This window comes from Mytilus trossulus, chromosome 3, assembly GCF_036588685.1.
Source record: "Mytilus trossulus isolate FHL-02 chromosome 3, PNRI_Mtr1.1.1.hap1, whole genome shotgun sequence".
Classification (NCBI taxonomy): domain Eukaryota; kingdom Metazoa; phylum Mollusca; class Bivalvia; order Mytilida; family Mytilidae; genus Mytilus; species Mytilus trossulus.
In genome coordinates, this window is record NC_086375.1 from 76,177,350 (window position 1) to 76,196,078 (window position 18,729).

Genomic DNA, 18,729 nt, shown 5'->3' on the forward strand with positions numbered 1-18,729 from the left:
GACCTCGGACAACAGCTAATTTGAACCCCTGCTTCCTAATTGAAAATATACAAAAAAATCGTCTTATAATTTAAAATTGCCGGCAACAGCATGAACAGTGGAATTTATTTTAAGACTACTGACGTAGTTGACTACGTATTGACGACAAACAATATTCCTACGACATTTGCCATTTGGGAAATCTAAACTACTTGTCTTTAGAGATTTTCGGCGATTAAACATTACATACATTTGCTCTTTGACAGCTTAGCCAAAATCTTGGGAGATAATGAACTACTTAAAGATTCCTAATGTGCCCTACTTCCTATGTGCAACTTCAAAACTTTTGGATAAATCGACGATCATTTAAGGTTTTTCTGATCATATTTTTTGTAATCAAGAATTAAAAGTATGAAAAAACTGTCCAATTAGTTATAAATAACATAACATCCAGCTAGATAATAACAATGGCACATATTTCAGCATTAATTGGGTAGAACACAAATCTAGGGTGCTCGCATAAGGCAGCTTAACTGCCTAAAAACAAAAGAATAGAAAACAGCCCAAGGCCACTAATTATCTGCAAGTTTCTGAAAAATTGAAGTCTTACATTGCTCACTATCTTCTTTATTTATCAAAGGTACCAGGATTATAGTTTAGTACCCCAGACGCGCGTTTCGTCTACATAAAAACTCGTTAGTGACGCTCATATCAAAATATCTATAAAGTCAAACAAGTACAAAGGAGAAGAGCATTGAGGGTCCAAAATTCCAAAAAAAATGTACCAAATACGGCTAAGGTAATCTATGCCTGGGATAATTAAATCCTTTTTTTTTGAAAAATTCAAAGTTTTGTAAACAGGAAATTTATAAAAATGACCACATCATTATATATAATATTCATGTCAACACCGAAGTGTTGAATACTGGGCTGGTGAATTATACTCTGGGGATGAAACGTCCACCAGGCTGGTGGCACCAGGAGTGGCATAGACCCAGTGGTGTAAATAGTTATCAGAGGTACCAGGCTTATAATTAAGTACGCCAGACGCGCGTTTCGCCTACATAAAAAGTAAAATCACAAAAATACTGAAGACTCATCAGTGACGCTCATATCAAAACATTTATAAAGCCAAAACACTATCCATGCAAATGAGATGTGCTAACACAACTGCATACCAAATACAATCGACTTATTATAAGTCCTTCCCTTCAAACAAATGTTAAACCTAAACACAAACATTAACTTGTAGACTATCAAAAGTTTAGAAGTGAAATGAACCATGAAGAAGGTGGAGCTATTTTAACTCATTGGAATTGATACTTGCAAATGCCAATAAATTTGCATATATCAAATATCATTGCTAATCATTTGCATCTTAAACTAAATATTCTCCATGGAAATGAGATTGGCTAGTGCTTATACAACTGAAACCCAAAAAGCATTGGTGTACCAATAATGGTTCCCCTTGAACTGACCTAATCACAAACTAATACATGTTACTTAGCAAAAAATTTCAAAGTCAATAGACCATGATTAAGGTGGCGGAGGCAAAATATCTCCATAAAAATGAGATATTCCAATGCTAATACAACTGCAAATCAAATATGATTGACCTACAACTTGTGGTTCACCACAAACTCTACCTAATCACAAACCAATATTGCTGATGCTGCCGTGGTCGCTGGAAACAGTATTCATGTCTTGCTTTATGACTCCGCCAATGTGAGACAAAAATAGTACATTTTAAAGTAAAATTAGAATTTATGAAATGAATACTTTAAACTTAACTTCTAATATAATCTTTATTAACATACTTGTAAATTATCATCCCAATTTATCAAAAGTATCAAAACGATTCTAAATAGTTACAAAAATTTGACATTCGACCTTATTTTCAGAATTAGAAAACGTTGGTTTATGATTTATTTGGTGATGCCTAGGGTTGGTTTAAGAGTCAATTACCTAATCATTTTATATAACTTAGCACATGTGGAACAAGATATGACAGAAGTTTATTTTAGGCGAAACTTTAACTTCAAATCCCACTAACATGTTTAACCCCGCCACATTATTTATGTATGTGCCTGTCCCAAGTCAGGAGCCTGTAATTCAGTGGTTGTTGTTTGTTTTTGTGTTACATATTTGTTTTTCGTTCATTTTTTTTTTACATAAATAAGGCCGTTAGTTTTCTCGTTTGAATTGTTTTACATTGTCTTATCGGGGCCTTTTATAGCTGACTATATGCGGTATGGGCTTTGCTCATTGTTGAAGGCCGTACGGTGACCTATAATTGTTAATGTTTGTGTCATTTTGGTCTTTTGTGTATAGTTGTCTCATTGGCAATCATACCCCATCTTCTTTTTTTTATATATAACTCCTACAGAAAAAAATGTCCTTTCCTTATGCACATCCACATAGTATCTCGTCATATTATCAACAAATTTTTTTATGAAATTCTGTTGTGTGATTTCAGAGTAGATGAGAAGAGAAGTAGGATTGACGGACGGACTGACACACGGACGGGTTAAACACAGTATATACACTACGGAACATTGTTCATGGGGTATACTCATTCTCTGAAACATTGATGTTTCATTACACTGTTCTCCTAGCATTGAAATATACTGGCAGTCCACAGTTGAGTGTTTATAGTGTTATCTTTTCTTTGTCAATAAGTTTCATTGGGATTTGATGAAAGCAACACAAAGCAACAATCTTCGGTATCGGATACACATCTTGTATGGCCTTTATGTTTAATTAACGGTAATCCACACAAAAACGCCAAGATAAGTATCTTATTTTGACCAATCAATGATGGCCATAGACTAAATGATTTTTATATTACTTTTCTTCTGCAAATACTTTATTTCATTTTCCAAATATGCCTCATGAATAACGGTATACCTTGTGGGATTCTTTGATTGGTGATTCGTATAAACCATCAGTTTCTTATTTCCCATCATATTGACAAGTGTTTCCTACCTGTACACATACCCTTATGTGTAGTAGCAATGAAAATTAAGAAATGTCAGACAGACATGAACATCTTATATTGATTCTATAAAGCAGGAACAATAGAAAATTACCAAGACACTGATATAGAGACTTACAAAAGCCTGAATTGCAATTAATTATATTATGTGTTAAATTGCTATAAATCCAATAATCCTTTAACTTGTGTGACAATTTGGTCATATTGACTTACTTGTTGATAAAATTTTCCTGATCTTTATTGCTGTGTAAAGTTTCTCTCTAACTCCTAATTTTTTTCAACAAAAATGATTAAATTGATTAAAAACATCAATCAAGGGAAATAAGGAGATGTTGACGGACTCGTTGAAATTTTATTTGTTTTTATACTGTTTTTTTTTATTCTAGAGAAGTTTGTGCAAAACCTGCAAATATTGTAAAAAAAACCAATCACATTTCAAGGGCAATACATATCCTCAGGGTCCAATCAAAGATTACAACCATATTGAGTTGTTAGCTGATCATTATTTTTGCTATACATTACTGCTCTTTATCTTGGCTTCTGTTTGATTGGTTGTTATTCAGCAACTCTTTAAACACTAAAGGCAATGGTGTGGCAGTCAGGTTAAATTATAAGAGAAAGCCTCAGTGCCCAGAGAAAACTATGACCTTAGACAGAGCAACTGACAACTCCTTATTAATTCATTGATGCCACATACAGACTTAAAGCTCCCAGTGTTGGCAGGTTGGTGTTACAGTAGTTAGAACTTCTTAGACTTTTTAGCAACTGAGGCCCCTTCTCTACATCTGCAAAAAATCATAAAACTGGGGGAACAAGAATGTGTCCATAGAACACAGATTCTGCACTTACACTTTAATTTTCTATGTTCAGTGTACCGTGAAATTGGTGTCAAAACTTTAATTTGGCATTAAAATTACAAATATCATATCATAGGGAACATGTATACTAAGTTGAAAGTTGATTGTACTTCAACTTCATAAAAAAATACCTTGACCAAAAACTTTAACATGAACATAGATGACCCATAGAGTGTCACAGAGAAGGACAGAGAGACGAACTGGACCGACATATAGACTGAAAAACAAAATATCCATAAATGGGCCATAAAAATCATCATCGGGCAATCAATCCTACAAGAAATTAGTCAACAAAAACAAATGCAGCCATCCAATCAGAAAAGCATGTACAGACACTACATTAAGCCTTGATACAGCTCTGACATTGGAATGTGATTAAATATTTGACACAGCATAGTGTTAGGTTTCTGACACGAGAGTGAATATGGTGAAATAACTAAAAAAATTTAAACTAGACTCTTACCTATTAATGTCCAATATTCTTAATCTAAATACACATTTAGGTTCAGCATACCAAAGTACACAAAGAATTAAATTAATTTGGTGTTTAAAGACAATACTGTGAAAGTACTTTTATTGGTGGGGTACCAATTTTCGTGGATGACTGTATCCACGAATGTAAGTGTCCAACGAAATAAAACAACCATTGTCCAAATCAAGACATGGAAAGATCCTCATCGGTGGGTTTGACTACTGATATGATCTAGAGAATATATTGAATAACGCCAATCTGAGAATACTTTAATGGCAGTCACAAAACTACAACCGCATGCAAGATTATATGCATTTAATCTTTAATAACCTAAACTGTACAACTTTTGAACTTTTAATTCTCATAAAAATATTTTTGATTGATAAAAGTCAGATTTCCGGTATTGATATGCTAGTATGATAAAGTGTTCATTTTATATCCTCATAGTTCTCGTACACTATGGGAAATAATAATTTCATGCAAGGCTTGATTTTGATAAGAATCATTTGACAATTTTAGATACGTTTATAGCATTTTGTTTATGTAACTGTTTTGTTGAGGTGACATCTTTATGGCCTATTAATTAACACCTTTGATGGTCTTTTATGATAAAAAAATTATCTGTTGATCACTTTATCCTGGGTTAATTAGTGTTATCACAACGATTTACATGGCCAATGTTTACTTTGCAATTTCCTTCAATCTAGACTATTTGTAACCTTTGTTTCTATAATTTTTCAATAAATATTTATTTTTAAGAAAACGAAAATCCATGAAACTAAAAACCCACGAACATGTAAATATTGCTATAACCAAGAAAATTGATACCCATGAATTAAAGTACTTTCACAGTATAACTTTAAGTTTTTAATTTAGATTTTGCTATATAAACCTTTGATATTAAGGAGTATGTCCAACAAGATCCTAATATGGCCCCTATAACATGATAAAATTTCAAATTAGGATTTGTTAAGGAATTAAAAAACAATAGGTCTTGTTAAAAATTTACAAATTGGTGCTCTGTCCATGATGTCAAAAATAGAACAAATATTAATTTTCCAAAAATAGACCTTTTTAAAATAGTAATATTATATATTTTTATATACATATATCTTATTTGGACATTAATTGTGGAATCATGCCCTCAATGTTTTCTCAACCTTAATATGGTTGAATTCCACGGGATTTTGACAAATTTACCAAAAATCTCTACTTTTGGCCTATTAAGGATGTAAATTTAAGCGCTTTATAAGGAAAGCTTGACAAAATCACTCAGCGAAGAGCTTAATACTTGGCCAAATGTCGCTGTTCATGAACCCACATTCTCTCATTCATATTTAGCAAGAATTTTACACTAGAGGGAGCTTACAATGCAGTTTTCTATAAGGGACATTACTCCTGAAAAATGATTGATATGCCTTAAATTTCAACTTGGTCACATACATTGCTGATATAAACCTTTTATAGAATTATGATACAAATCTATATTTCAAAAAATTATTTAATAGTTTATAAAGATGTCATCCTATTTATACAATATGTCATCATATTTATACAATTAAAACACACCAATAGTTTGTGGGTACTAAGTTTCATAGTCAGAGATGTTTTCTTCAGGCAGAAGAGTTATGATGTCCTTGACATAGCATGAATAGACTGTCACTTGACTGTCTTTAGAGGTCTATATTTCCATAATATTTACTGAAGTATCTTCATTTTGGTTAAGAGCATGATGACCATGACATAACATTTCCTGAAATATCTTCCTTTGGTGTAAAGTATGATAATCATGACATAACATTAACAGACTGTCACTTTGTAGGTCTTTATTTCCATAACATTATCCCCAATATCTTCCTCAGGTGGAACTATTCTAATGACCTTGACACCAGTAAGTATGGTCTGTTTTATTGACGTTATCACATTGCTTTCAAACACTTTTGAGATTTTCATGCTATGGTTTGAATGCTGAAATTAAAAAAAAGAAAAAGGATAAATTAGGTGTTGTAATGTTTTTCCATGTTTCTTTAACCAAGCAATACAACTCAGATGATACACCTAACTGCAATCAATCTTAGGGAAAGGCCTATGAATGAATCAGTCAACACAAGTTTATGATAAAAGGATGTTAGTTGTTATTGGTCTATTTAAACCATTGACCACCAAATAATCTGTCAAGCCCTGCCCAGATCAACAGCACATATTTGTAAATTATACATTTGCAGTGACAACAAGTGAAACTGCGAGCTACTGCTCACTGATGATACCCCCGCCCCAAGTGGATAATATAAATAGTGTAAAAATATGCAAGTGTTCGGTAAACAGGAAGTTGTCAAGTGATGAATCTGAAAACGTATCACACGGTATAGCTGACTCAGATAAACCCTGAAACCAAATTTCAGAAATCCTTGTATTGTAGTTCCTGAGAAAAGTGTGACGAAAATTTTCAACTTGGCTATCATGTGTAAAATCATACAAGTGTTTGGTAAACAGGAAGTTGTCAAGTGATCAATCTGAAAACGCATCACAGGGTATAGCTGACTTAAATGAACCCTGAAACCAAATTTCAGAAATCCTTGTATTGTAGTTCCTGAGAAAAATGCGACGAAAAATATTCATGGGACGGACGGACGGATTGACGGACAGACAGAGGTAAAACAGTATACCCCCCTTTTTTAAAGCGGGGTATAAAAAGCGGGTATAATAAAAATAAATGATAAATATGTACATATGGACATTTCCCACTTCAAAATATATGGCAAATTCTGCAATTTTTAATTTACAAATGGACATAACTCCAGAAAGGCTACCCAAATTAGAATTTGAGTTGTGTTTGGTGGTAATTAGCATTTTGTATGAGATTCATAACATCAGGTTGTGGCAATTAAAGTTAAAGGGTAGAAACCATCAATTTAGCAATTTTAGCAATTTTACCATTTATAAAGGGACATTACTCAACAACGGCTAAGGGACATCACCAAAATTCAAACTTTATCTGAATTTGGTGGTAATAGGCAATATGTATAAGTTTTATACACAAAATTCAATATGATCTTAGTTTGGTGGTTTTAAGCATTGTGTATAACTTCATAACATATGATGAAGGCAAAGTAAAGTTAAATTGCAGAAAATTCAAATTTGAAATTAAAATTAGAAAGATCATATCATAGGGAACATGTGTACTCAGTTTCAAGTTGATGTGACTTCAACTTCAACAAAAACTACCTTGACCAAAAACTTTAACCTGAACTTCGCACTATCATTTTTTATGTTAAGTGGACTGTGAAATTGGGGTCAAAACTTTAGTTTGGCATTAAAATTAGAAAGATCATATCATGGGGAACATGTGTACTAAGTTTCAAGTTGATTGGACTTCAACTTCATCAAAAACTACCTTGACCAAAAACTTAAACCTGGAGCAGGACGAATGGACGCACAGACGAAGGAATGAAAAGAGGCACAGACCAGAAATCATCATGCCCCTCTAATATCGTAGGTGGGTCATAAAAAGAAATGAGGTACCTTTCAATGAAACTGTGACCTTAACAAAACAATAAATACAAACTAGAGGATTAAAAATCAATTACAGCTTCCCTTTGCTTAGCAATCTTTTATAAGTTGCAGGCATGAAACAATGATAACCTTGTGTACCTGTGACTTCCAATCTTTTTCAGCTATAGGGAAGGAGCAATCTAGTTGAGTAGAATGGATGATGAGCAGAACCTCCATACACCCATTATCAATTGACAAGAATCTTAAATTCACCAGATGTATCTCCCTTTGTGGGACAGATGACAGTTTCATAACTGACCAACCAGCATTGTTTATTGGGGACTGTGTCATGGAGATCACATGGTGTTCAAGAAGTTTGGATATAACTTCTGCAGTTGGTGAAGGATAACACATGTTACCTTGTTTCTGAAAAATACAATTGTCAAATAATTTGTTAATAAAGAATTTTTTACTGACCAATAAGAACAAACATTTTACCGTAAATACTTTGATCTCAGACTGAACCCAAATGTTGACTGATGCCAGCACTGGCAGAATCTGAAATCACTCTTTCTTGCCTTCACTTCTTTTGTTGTCATCATCACAATAAAGTTGAAAGCACAATTTGAATACTAATTTACATAACTTGAAATCTGTATATCAAGGGACATTAGCTGCCAAATTGCTTCAAACTATCAAAATTTATTTACAACAGCATCTCTGTCTTTGTTTACATCAATTGTAGAATGTGTATGAATTTTAAGGAGACATATTATTGACTTGCAAAGCAATACTGTTTCAGTGCTTATTTAAAAAAAATGGAACAAAACTGATCACTGATAATATCAATCATAATATTCAATATTTCATAATGGATAATGTTTGAAGCCAAAAAAAAAAAAGTTTAACTTTTCAAATTCTACTGTCAAATCATTGTAGCTTATGTTCCTTTATAAAATGTAAGTTTAAATATCCATAATAAGACAAAAAGACAGCTATAAAACAGTAATTAATATTCAAAATCCAGAATGATGCATTTGACTATACACAAAATTCAGAATAAAAAATAATACAGAATGGCTCATATCTCACCATGCATAACATTGCAATAATCTTGTTTATGCCGTACAAGATTTCAGTGATTAATTAGAATTTAAAGATTTTGGATTTTTAACTTAATTATTATTTAACAAACCTGACTAGTAGAAATATTTCGTGATTCAAACAGAAGAACAAAGTGACTTTTGGTTAAAACATTATCTGTAACTCCCTGAGACAGTCCTCTCCAATCATCTTGAATCAGTCGTCTGTCTAGAACAACCTCCAACAAACCTAAAAAAATAGATAAAGTGTTTGAAATCGCTCATAAACTTTGATTTAAGAACCTGCAAAGATAATAACCTAGAGAATTTAACAGAATGTACTGGTTGTTTTTTATGGATGTTGAGTAATGAGCTCATAGGTTAAAGGTCCGATTTGTTGGTTTGTTTGGTCACCCTCATACCTCTTTATTAATAAAAGTCTTGAGTGTTTTTAAGGTTTTTTTTATAGTATCATGTCGTTTTTACGTCAGATTGCATAATCCTGTTTATATTTAGATATCCAATGCACTAAAAGGGTGCAGTATTGTCTTTTTACTATGTAAAGGTATTTAATTTTTTAAAGACTTTGAACGAGGATTCTGTTCTATTCCTTTGGTATTTGCATGACAAAATACTTCTGTCTTGTGTCCATTTGAACCCAAATACCTAATCACAGGACAGATATATACCTGGAGAAAGACTAGCTACACCATGAGTTTCAGATGATACTATTGTAACTCTATCAACATTATCCTCAATAGACATCATAGAAGTCATAGGAAAAAAGTTTCCCTGCAGTGGTATTTTCTTTCTAGTTTTCTTTCTGTGCATCTGAAAGGGAAATAACACTACATATTTCTTAGCTCTTTGAATGTATTGTTTTAATCATTTAAAGTATTACCTTCATGAAGATGATGATTAGGGGATTCAAACGAAGAAAACTGAATATAATTTAGAAGTTTATCATAAACAAGCATTCTGACCATTCTATATCTTAAATTTAATGTCTTGTTTACATTGGATGTAGGACAAACATTTATTGAAAATGTCCATCTTATCATAATTTGGTCAAAATATTTTTTGAAAGATGTGTTTACTGTAAAAAACTGAAAGCCTATTCCAACCTGCCATCAAACATCATTGTACTAACCTGAAAGCCATTAAGATCCACACATAACTGATTATCTGTATCCTTAACATCAGTTTCTATTCTCATTATAAGTTCTTTATTATTCCACATTGTACCATTACTTATATTGACTAAGTTTTCTATATGGACTCCCATACCATCTGATCCTGTGTAAAAACATGCAAGAGTTTTAACTATTAAGATTGTAACTAATTCTATATTAGTTACTGGACGAGATCTTCACAATTGTTTCCCCAAGAAATATCTCATTCACTTCAGCGATGAGGTGACTAATAATTTCAAATTGATGATATGTTCCATTAAAAAGAATTTACGCTTATAGTTTTGTTTTGTATATGCTAACAGAAATTTTATGTGATGAAATCAGAATGGAATAGTAATGTGTTGGTGAAAACATCATATCAGTGAACAAAACATGGAAGAAATCCTGATAAAAGTGATGTTAAAAAGATCATGTTGGGACCTTTAATTGCTGACTATATGATATAGGCTTAGCTAATTGTTAGGGGAGAATGGTGACCTATAGTTGCTAAAATCTGTTACATATTGACTCAGGTGGATAGCTGTCTCATAGACAATCATATATCTTCTTATTCTTAATTCATCAGATGGAAGCTAAGAAGAAATTTTAATATGCATACATTTTAATCAACTTGTGTCCACAATATTTCTTTGTTTATATTTACTTATTCTTCTAAACCTTAGATGTGTTCTGTTTTCTCCATTAAATTTTATCAAATAATTTTATTGCACAAATGTATTTATTACGCAACATCATCATTGAAATGGATTTTTAATATAGAAATAATTTCCACTGATATACTAAGTGCTATAATGAAACAGGAAAACATTGATGTTAGTTGTCAACTTCTGCAACTTGAACATTGTATAAGTCACAAAATAAAATAAAGTTCCTTGGTCTTTGATAGACTTTTTAATAGAAATATATTATTAGAGACTTAGATAATAATTTTCTTACCTGCCATGTTATATACAGTATAGATTTGTGTTATTGTTGAGTAACCCACAACCACGCTGGAATATATCTGTCCCTTTATTATGTACAGGTACTTTATTGACTCAGCAAAATTCTGCAATACAAAAACATAAATTTTTTTTTTTAAACAAAAGTTTGTCAGTATTTTATATTCACATAAAACAACTGTTTTAAATAAAACACTTAGCTTATAATTACAGCTACTTGCAACATAAAAGGTTGAATAGTTATAATGAAATACAAAATTAAATTATCTACTAAGAAATACAGTAAACACTTACCTTTTGAGGGAATATTTATTCCAAGATTAATACAACCTACCAGGTAGGTCTATCATAAAAATTTACGGTCAACTCGACTTTTAGAAATAGATGAGTCATGTCGTTTAAATTCTCGTTAGTTTCATGTCTTCATATTAATATTGTTTATGATGTTATTATTATGTATTTCATTTTTGTTCGGTTATTTATTATTTGTATGTAATGGAGAAGATGTTCTAAGTTGCAAAACTTGTGTCTAATCCTATTGTCAATGTTTTTGGACAATAAAATATGTTTAAACTACTAAGGGAAAAGTTAAAGCCTAAGTGTGGGGTTAATATTCATATTTAATGATCGAAGACTGTGGAAATTTAACGGTCATTCACCTTATTCATATGTATTTAAGGCTCAAAAGAAATAGTCTGGAGAAGAAAAAAAAACATCATTCGGTGCATATCAGTGTATGATAGGCTATGAAACCATAGCAGTTTACCTATTAACCTAAATTTTAGAAGGGGTCTGGGTTTTTTTTCTCAAAGGGACAATTGAGCAAAGTTTACATATATGGTTCAAAAGATATCACCAGACTAACCTTTGCATTACCATCAGGTAAAAATAAGTATGCACCACTCTTGTCTTTATATGGATTAGACCAGGATCCAGTCCCATAGGTCATCAACTTCACTTCTGACCTGTATCTTGTAGAATTATTCCTACTGATATACTGAAATCAAAAAAGATATATTGATTGATTGATTGATTGTTGTTGGACTGTCAAATGATGCCTTAAAGGATGAAATTAATTTATAATTGAGAAAAATATCTTAAATATGACAACTGAGAGATTGTTTCAGAAGTTTATCTGAAATTTGCTATTGCACGATAAGAAGGTTGCGGCCAGATGTTAACTAGAAATTGTATCTTTATATGAGTAGAAAATTTCTGTCAAGAGTTTTACCTTTAATTTGCCATTATGAAATTAGAAGGTTGCTGTCAGATATTTACCTGTAATTTGCCATTACATGAGTAGAAGGTTGCTGTCAGATGTTCATTACCAATTGTGAACATGGGCAAGGTGTAGTTATCTCTAGGAAACTCTGCAAATCTAAAACAAGAATTTGTTCTTACTATGGTGTTTTTAATGACATTGTGACTGAACAATTAATGTTATACTTTTTCATCTCCAGTTTCACTATCACATCTAGGCTACCATATTTCAGTCACATAAAGCATTTCCACAATTTATTGTGTGTATAAGGAGAACATTCACCACAATCAGCAGACCAAAAAAGATGAATAAAATATTGAAATCAAATTATCTTTAAGTAAAATATCTTCACATTACACACTATAATATTAAAGTGTACATGAAACTAATATATGTCTTTAGAAAAATTATCATGTGATGCACTTGCAAGCCAAGATGATGATTTTTTTTTATCACAAATTAGTTGAAAACAGTGATGATACCCCAATACTTTGATCTGAGTTTAATGGTAAGAAGCATTGTGTATAAATTTCATAATATTTGGTTGATGCAAACTAAAGATAGAGGACAGAAACAATTTTTCATTTTGTAAAGGGACATCCCAGCAGGCACACAACGTTGAACCGACGTTGAAAATATGTTGAAATTTGGTTGTAACGTTGATCAACGTAAAATCAACGTTGTATCAACGTCAATTGTATCAACGTTTAAAACACGTTGTTGTATCAACGTTGATTTGAGGTTAGAATTTTCAACGTTGAACTGCCAACGTTGAATCAACATTGAATTCGAGTTGATGCTTTCAATGCTATAATTGGTTGAAAATATAACGTTGATAAACGGTTTAGTTAAGGTTGGTGACTTAAAGTGTCAACCAAAATTTCAATCAAGATGAGATTGATCGACCAAATTTTATGTATATTCCTCTTTGCTTAATTGATAATTTTTATCTTGGTTTAATGATGTTTTTGAATAAATTCAACGATTAATGTTTCATATATAAATTAATCTTTTAATTGCGATAAAATTATTATATTATAATTACTCGAAACGGATATCTTTTTCTGATTGGCACATGCGTAGAAGACAAACATTTCGAATTTATTTGCGCCAATTTGGTTACCACATCAGTTGCTCTCGGCAGAGTAAAGTAAGTAAAATTTTCATTTATTGTTTGATTTAATGATATATTATAATTTAAGATATACAATCATTACAATAGTGTAGCGTTTATCGTAATTGTATGAGTATAGGCCTGGTTATTTAAGCAGATCAGATATAATTTACAATTAATATACACATATATGTGTTTGTATCTCGGGAACAGCAAGATTGACCTTAACATATATTTGTACATTGGTTGGGTGCGGCATCTTATTATGTTAAGACTTGAAGAGGAAGAGCCTGTTTTCATGAACATTGATTTGGTAATTTAAATCAAAAGCGAATGGAAAAGAATGTTATCATTGACATTGAAGATACTGGGATGGCGGAGTCATAATATATCATGGAACATCGGTTGAAATTGAAAACAAAATATTCGTCTGGCAAATAATACAAAATAAATATTAAAGTTCACCTTTGCGATCTCATATACTAGTTCTTTTACATGTTTTATATGTTTATATAATTAAAAGTCAAGGATTTATAACACATGGCATTCTTGACCTTAATTGCAACACATTCAAAACAAACAAATTCTTTTCTCTGGGTCAGAATAGATGTCACTCACAGCATGTATTCCGAGGATTTATCAATGAAGCAATACGGCAGATAAGAAACATGTGTGACCATAACAAATTAGTACACAATAATCTGTCCAATTTCAAAGTGGTCTATATGATAACGTCTAAAAAGATGCTTTATCAATTGACCGTATTGAATTATTACAGCACAAAAAAAAATCAATGAAATAAAAGAAATATTATTTTATTTTTAATGTCTAAACTTAATCCATATGCATGTTAATGAAAATTAAATAAGACGTATCACTAAAGACTGGAATATATTGCAGTTTGAAGAAAAATGTAAACACAGGTTCAAAGTTTAGCAGCCATGCCGATAGTATCTATTGATGAAAGTTAATGAAAAATTAAGATGTAAAATGACATATATTGATATAGTTAATTACACGTGAATAATTTTTATTTTGAATTTTATTAAAATAAGCATCTTGAGATGACTATCGAAAGCACTTAAAATTATATAAGGACATTATTGTATCTTAGGAGGAGTGTGGGTTAGGATCGCGGTGCTTGCGGCGCATCATCTTATATTCATATGAGTGACTGTCAAGATCTCGGTGCTTGTGTTGCATTATTGTTTCTTAAGATGAGTGACTGTCAAGATATCGGTGCTTGCTGTGCAGTATTGTATCTCAAGATAAGTTACTGTCAAGATCTCGGTGCTTGTGTTGCAGTATTGTATCTCAAGATGAGTGACTGTCAAGCTATCGGTGCTTGTGTTGCATTATTGTTTCTCAAGATTAGTGACTGTCGAGTCTCGGTGCTTGTGGTGCATTTTTGTTTCTCAAGATGAGTGACGAAAGATCTCGGTGCTTGTGGTGCAGTATTGTATCTCAAGATGAGTGACTGTCAAGATCTCGGTGCTTGTGGTGCATTATTGTTTCTCAAGATGAGTGACTGTCAAGATCTCGGTGCTTGTGGTGCATGACTGCTTCTCAAGATGAGTGACTGTCAAGATCTCGGTGCTTGTGGTGCAGTATTATATCTCAAGATGAGTGACTGTCAAAGTCTCAATGCTTGTGGTCACCTTTGAGAGGGTGAAATTGGTTGATTATATAAGGAATCACTGAATCATGACTTGAGCCCTCCCACTCTTTGTGGACCCCTAATGAAAATTTCAGGATCCGCTACTGATTCCAGAATCATGTTGGATTTTCAGTGAAGACAAACTTCCCGTAATGCTACAATAATAATTATTGGACTTAAAGTTTTTTAACCAATTATTGAAAAAATGTAAGATCACAACAATAGTGATCTCCGAGAAAAATTCAAATCGGAAAGTCCCCTATGAAAGGTTTTGGATGTCCAAATTTTGTAAGCGTGTTTTTTTAAGGAGGGAATTGACAATTTGAAAATGCTGCAATTCAATAAACATATTTTTTTTATTAGATGATGTCTTAACAAAAAATCCATGTCTGTAAAGTACATCTCGGATAAAAAGAATAAATATGCCTATGGTGTCCAAGCTTGACCGATTGAAATAATAAGAGGTGAGTATTGCAATATATTTTATTGGTTTTTTTTCGCATAAAAGTGTGTGAAATTTTGTCACAATTTCTTTTAAATCGGCTCTACATCTTTGTCTACTAAAATCTTAAGGTTTGTTTTTATTAAATTAATTTATTATTTACTATCTGAACTCAAGTTTAAAAAAAACCTGTCATGTTAGCTATAACTGAATATTCAAAGAAATAACTATATCATTTATATGACACTAGTCTTCTTTATATGGGCTGCATAATGAAATTAACAAAGTTTTGTTAAAGATAGTACAATAAGTTATTTTCTATTGCAGATGCTGTAGTAACAAGTTTCGAATGTAAACATTAGACCTTAATATGGAACAACAGTACAAGATGTCTAGCAGATGGACTATTTTTTTCTTAAATAAAATAAAATATTCAAGTTGTGTTTGTTTGACATTGTAAGAGGCATGTGTGGGTAACTTGTTATTTAACTACTGTGTTATGTCACAAACATATTTTGAGTGTGAACACAATAGTTATTAGCAAAACAAAATCATGTCTATTAGGAAAAGTGAAGGCAAAATGTATACCAACGACACTACATACTACATGTACACCAACCACCAACATATAGTTGTGCGACAGTTTTATTACACATAAAATGGCATTGATGGATATAATAAAGGGTAATAATTTCAGCTGTTAAAAAAAAAGCTCAATTCAATCATTGTTTAACATCCTATTCTCCACATTTACCACATTAAAAGTTTACCTGGACACAAATCCCACCTATTTTCAACATACACTGATCACAGTTCAACAAACATTCGACCTGATTTCAACATACACTGACCACAGAACAACCAACATTCGACCTGATTTCAACAAACACTAACCAACATTCGACCTGATTTCAACATACACTGACCACAGAACAACCAACATACGACCAGATTTTAACAAACAACAACCAAAATTCAACCAGCAATCGACTTGTTTTCAACAAACCTCGACCAAATTTAGACCGAAATTAAACCTATTTTCAACGTTGAAATCTGACGTTGAAACAACGTTATGTTTTCAACGTCATATCAATTTTCAATCCAACACTACTTTTCAACATAGATTCAACGTTGAAAGCTGACGCGTATTCAATGTTGATTCAACGTTGTTGTGCCTGCTGGGATATAAACTCTAGAACGATAAAAGTGCACCACCAAAATAAAAATTTGATCTGTGTTTTGTGGAAACAGGCATTGTGTATATGTTTCATAACATTTGGTTAAGTCAAACTAAAGAGAACAAAAAATGTCCGTATGTATGTATTGACAAACAAGGGTAAAACTTTAAAATGCTCTCTCCAATACATTAGGGGGCATTTCTGGATATATAAATGATTTTACATCAAAGACAGAATTCAAATAAACTATAAAATCATTTATATTATAAACATGTGACAGGAACTCAATTGAAACTTATCCTACACAATATCACAATTTCAGTTTCTTTTTATCTAAATGTTCATTGTGTTTTATCAGAACCATCGTCTAATATCTCATTTGCAGTCATGGAGTGGGTTGCTCGACTGTGATCTTAACTGAATAGGATTGCCTATATTCCAACTGAAGATTGTAGTTTTCTCTCTAAGTATGCAGCAATTTTAACTGGCTGACATGATATAGCAAAGGTTAATATCGATTAAACTTAACCTGAGATGGTTGCTTTGATCAGTTACTATGTCAATATGTGACAGGTATTGTTCTGTGGGTTGACCAGTGGTCTGACCAGGTAAGGCAGATATCAGGTACTTAGATATGCTCAATCCTGGTAACTCCACTATAAATGATATCTGTAAAATAATACATTTAAATGAACCAAATTGTCCTATCTTATTTTGAATTTAAGGTGTCTAGTCCTTTCTTTTTGCTACCAGTTAATTGCAACGTTTTAACCATAAGTTATCCTCCGACATTTGGACATACCTATTTGTACTATTTATGTCACTGAAGAATGACTGATCATGCAGACACCTTTAAACAATGCAAGAAATTCAGATTCATTAATGCTAATGCAACTACATACAATATCAACTAAAAGTACTGTGAGCAGGTTAACAAATTGATGAGACACAGGCCTTGCCCCTCATCTTCATCTTAATATGTTACTATTGATACTGACCCTGCAGACACTCCAACCTTATTCACAACACACTTACACTCTGACTGCAAGTATCATTAACGCCACCAAAAAGTAATGAACCAGACATACTTGTAGACATTCAGACATCCAGACAGACGGACTAGTAGATTCCTCTATATCATCCTCAAAACTCCAGACTTGGCCAATAAATTTTTATTGTGAGACTGACGTTATAAAAAAATTAAATTAAGCCAATTAAACTTGAAAAAGTATGTTTTATTTCTTGCCATAGCTGTTTTTGTCCAGAACTATACTTGTTATAGATTACCTCAAAAATTCCTCTTTTCACTATATTATTTTCTACAACAGGTGATATTTGATGTGGTATGTCTTCTGCTGTTGTCAAGGATTTGACCTTGACATTTAAGGTGTTGATATGTAGTTTTACAGCACTCTGTCTTTCAAAGTTCAAAGAATTATACAGAAATAGATACCTACAATATATAGCATTAATTTTTTTATATTGTGCAGTCAAACATGACAAATTTCAGTACATGTAATCAGGGTTATAATTTTATCTGTGCATGCAGCAATATGACAAAATCTTTATATATTATGTTGACCTTCAAATTTTATACTTCTAGATTTGAAAGATTTTCATATAACAGTTATCACACTTTAAGTATTATTCAATGAAAAAAAAGTCCCCTTCATCACCATTTGTCAAACAAATCCATGCATTTGCTCCATTCAACATCATCTGATCAAATCACAACATATAATGATTAAAAATATGAAGGAAAATGAAGTGTATTTTTTTTATAATTATATACATATTATATAACATGTATCGGTATAGTTGAATATTAAACATTATATCACACATAGAAATAATATGATGTCATTGTATGATAAGCAACAATACAGTACAATTATATTCCACAAAGTCAAAAGAAATAAGGACATGGAAAGCTAACACTCTTGTTTCAAGCATTTAAGATACAGGTAGGTAGAATAAGCAGCTAAGCCACTGTACACACATTAACAATATACAGAAGGCACGATAAAATAAGACAGTCAATTTGGAAACATATGTTGAATAATAAT

The 18,729-nt window shown here is 32.0% G+C and overlaps 1 protein-coding gene and 1 long non-coding RNA gene across 2 annotated transcripts in view; one reads left to right on the forward strand and one right to left on the reverse strand.

Moving 5' to 3' along the window:
- Positions 1-5,788: 5,788 nt before the first annotated feature.
- LOC134712448 (alpha-mannosidase 2-like) overlaps positions 5,789-18,729 on the reverse strand; it is a 41,714-nt gene continuing 28,773 nt past the window's right edge. Inside the window, exons 14-23 of the mRNA XM_063573986.1 lie at positions 17,951-18,116; positions 17,193-17,332; positions 12,290-12,389; positions 11,877-12,008; positions 11,007-11,118; positions 10,028-10,173; positions 9,567-9,708; positions 8,991-9,127; positions 7,955-8,221; positions 5,789-6,271 (exon numbers count right to left, since the gene is read on the reverse strand). Of these exons, the coding sequence (XP_063430056.1) occupies positions 6,104-6,271; positions 7,955-8,221; positions 8,991-9,127; positions 9,567-9,708; positions 10,028-10,173; positions 11,007-11,118; positions 11,877-12,008; positions 12,290-12,389; positions 17,193-17,332; positions 17,951-18,116 (1,510 nt within the window). The 3' untranslated portion in view covers positions 5,789-6,103. The remainder of the gene's footprint in view (positions 6,272-7,954; positions 8,222-8,990; positions 9,128-9,566; positions 9,709-10,027; positions 10,174-11,006; positions 11,119-11,876; positions 12,009-12,289; positions 12,390-17,192; positions 17,333-17,950; positions 18,117-18,729) is intronic.
- On the forward strand, positions 13,306-15,922 carry LOC134712450 (uncharacterized). The gene is made up of 3 exons (XR_010106287.1): positions 13,306-13,422; positions 15,407-15,507; positions 15,813-15,922. It is a non-coding gene; the product is annotated as an uncharacterized LOC134712450 (long non-coding RNA).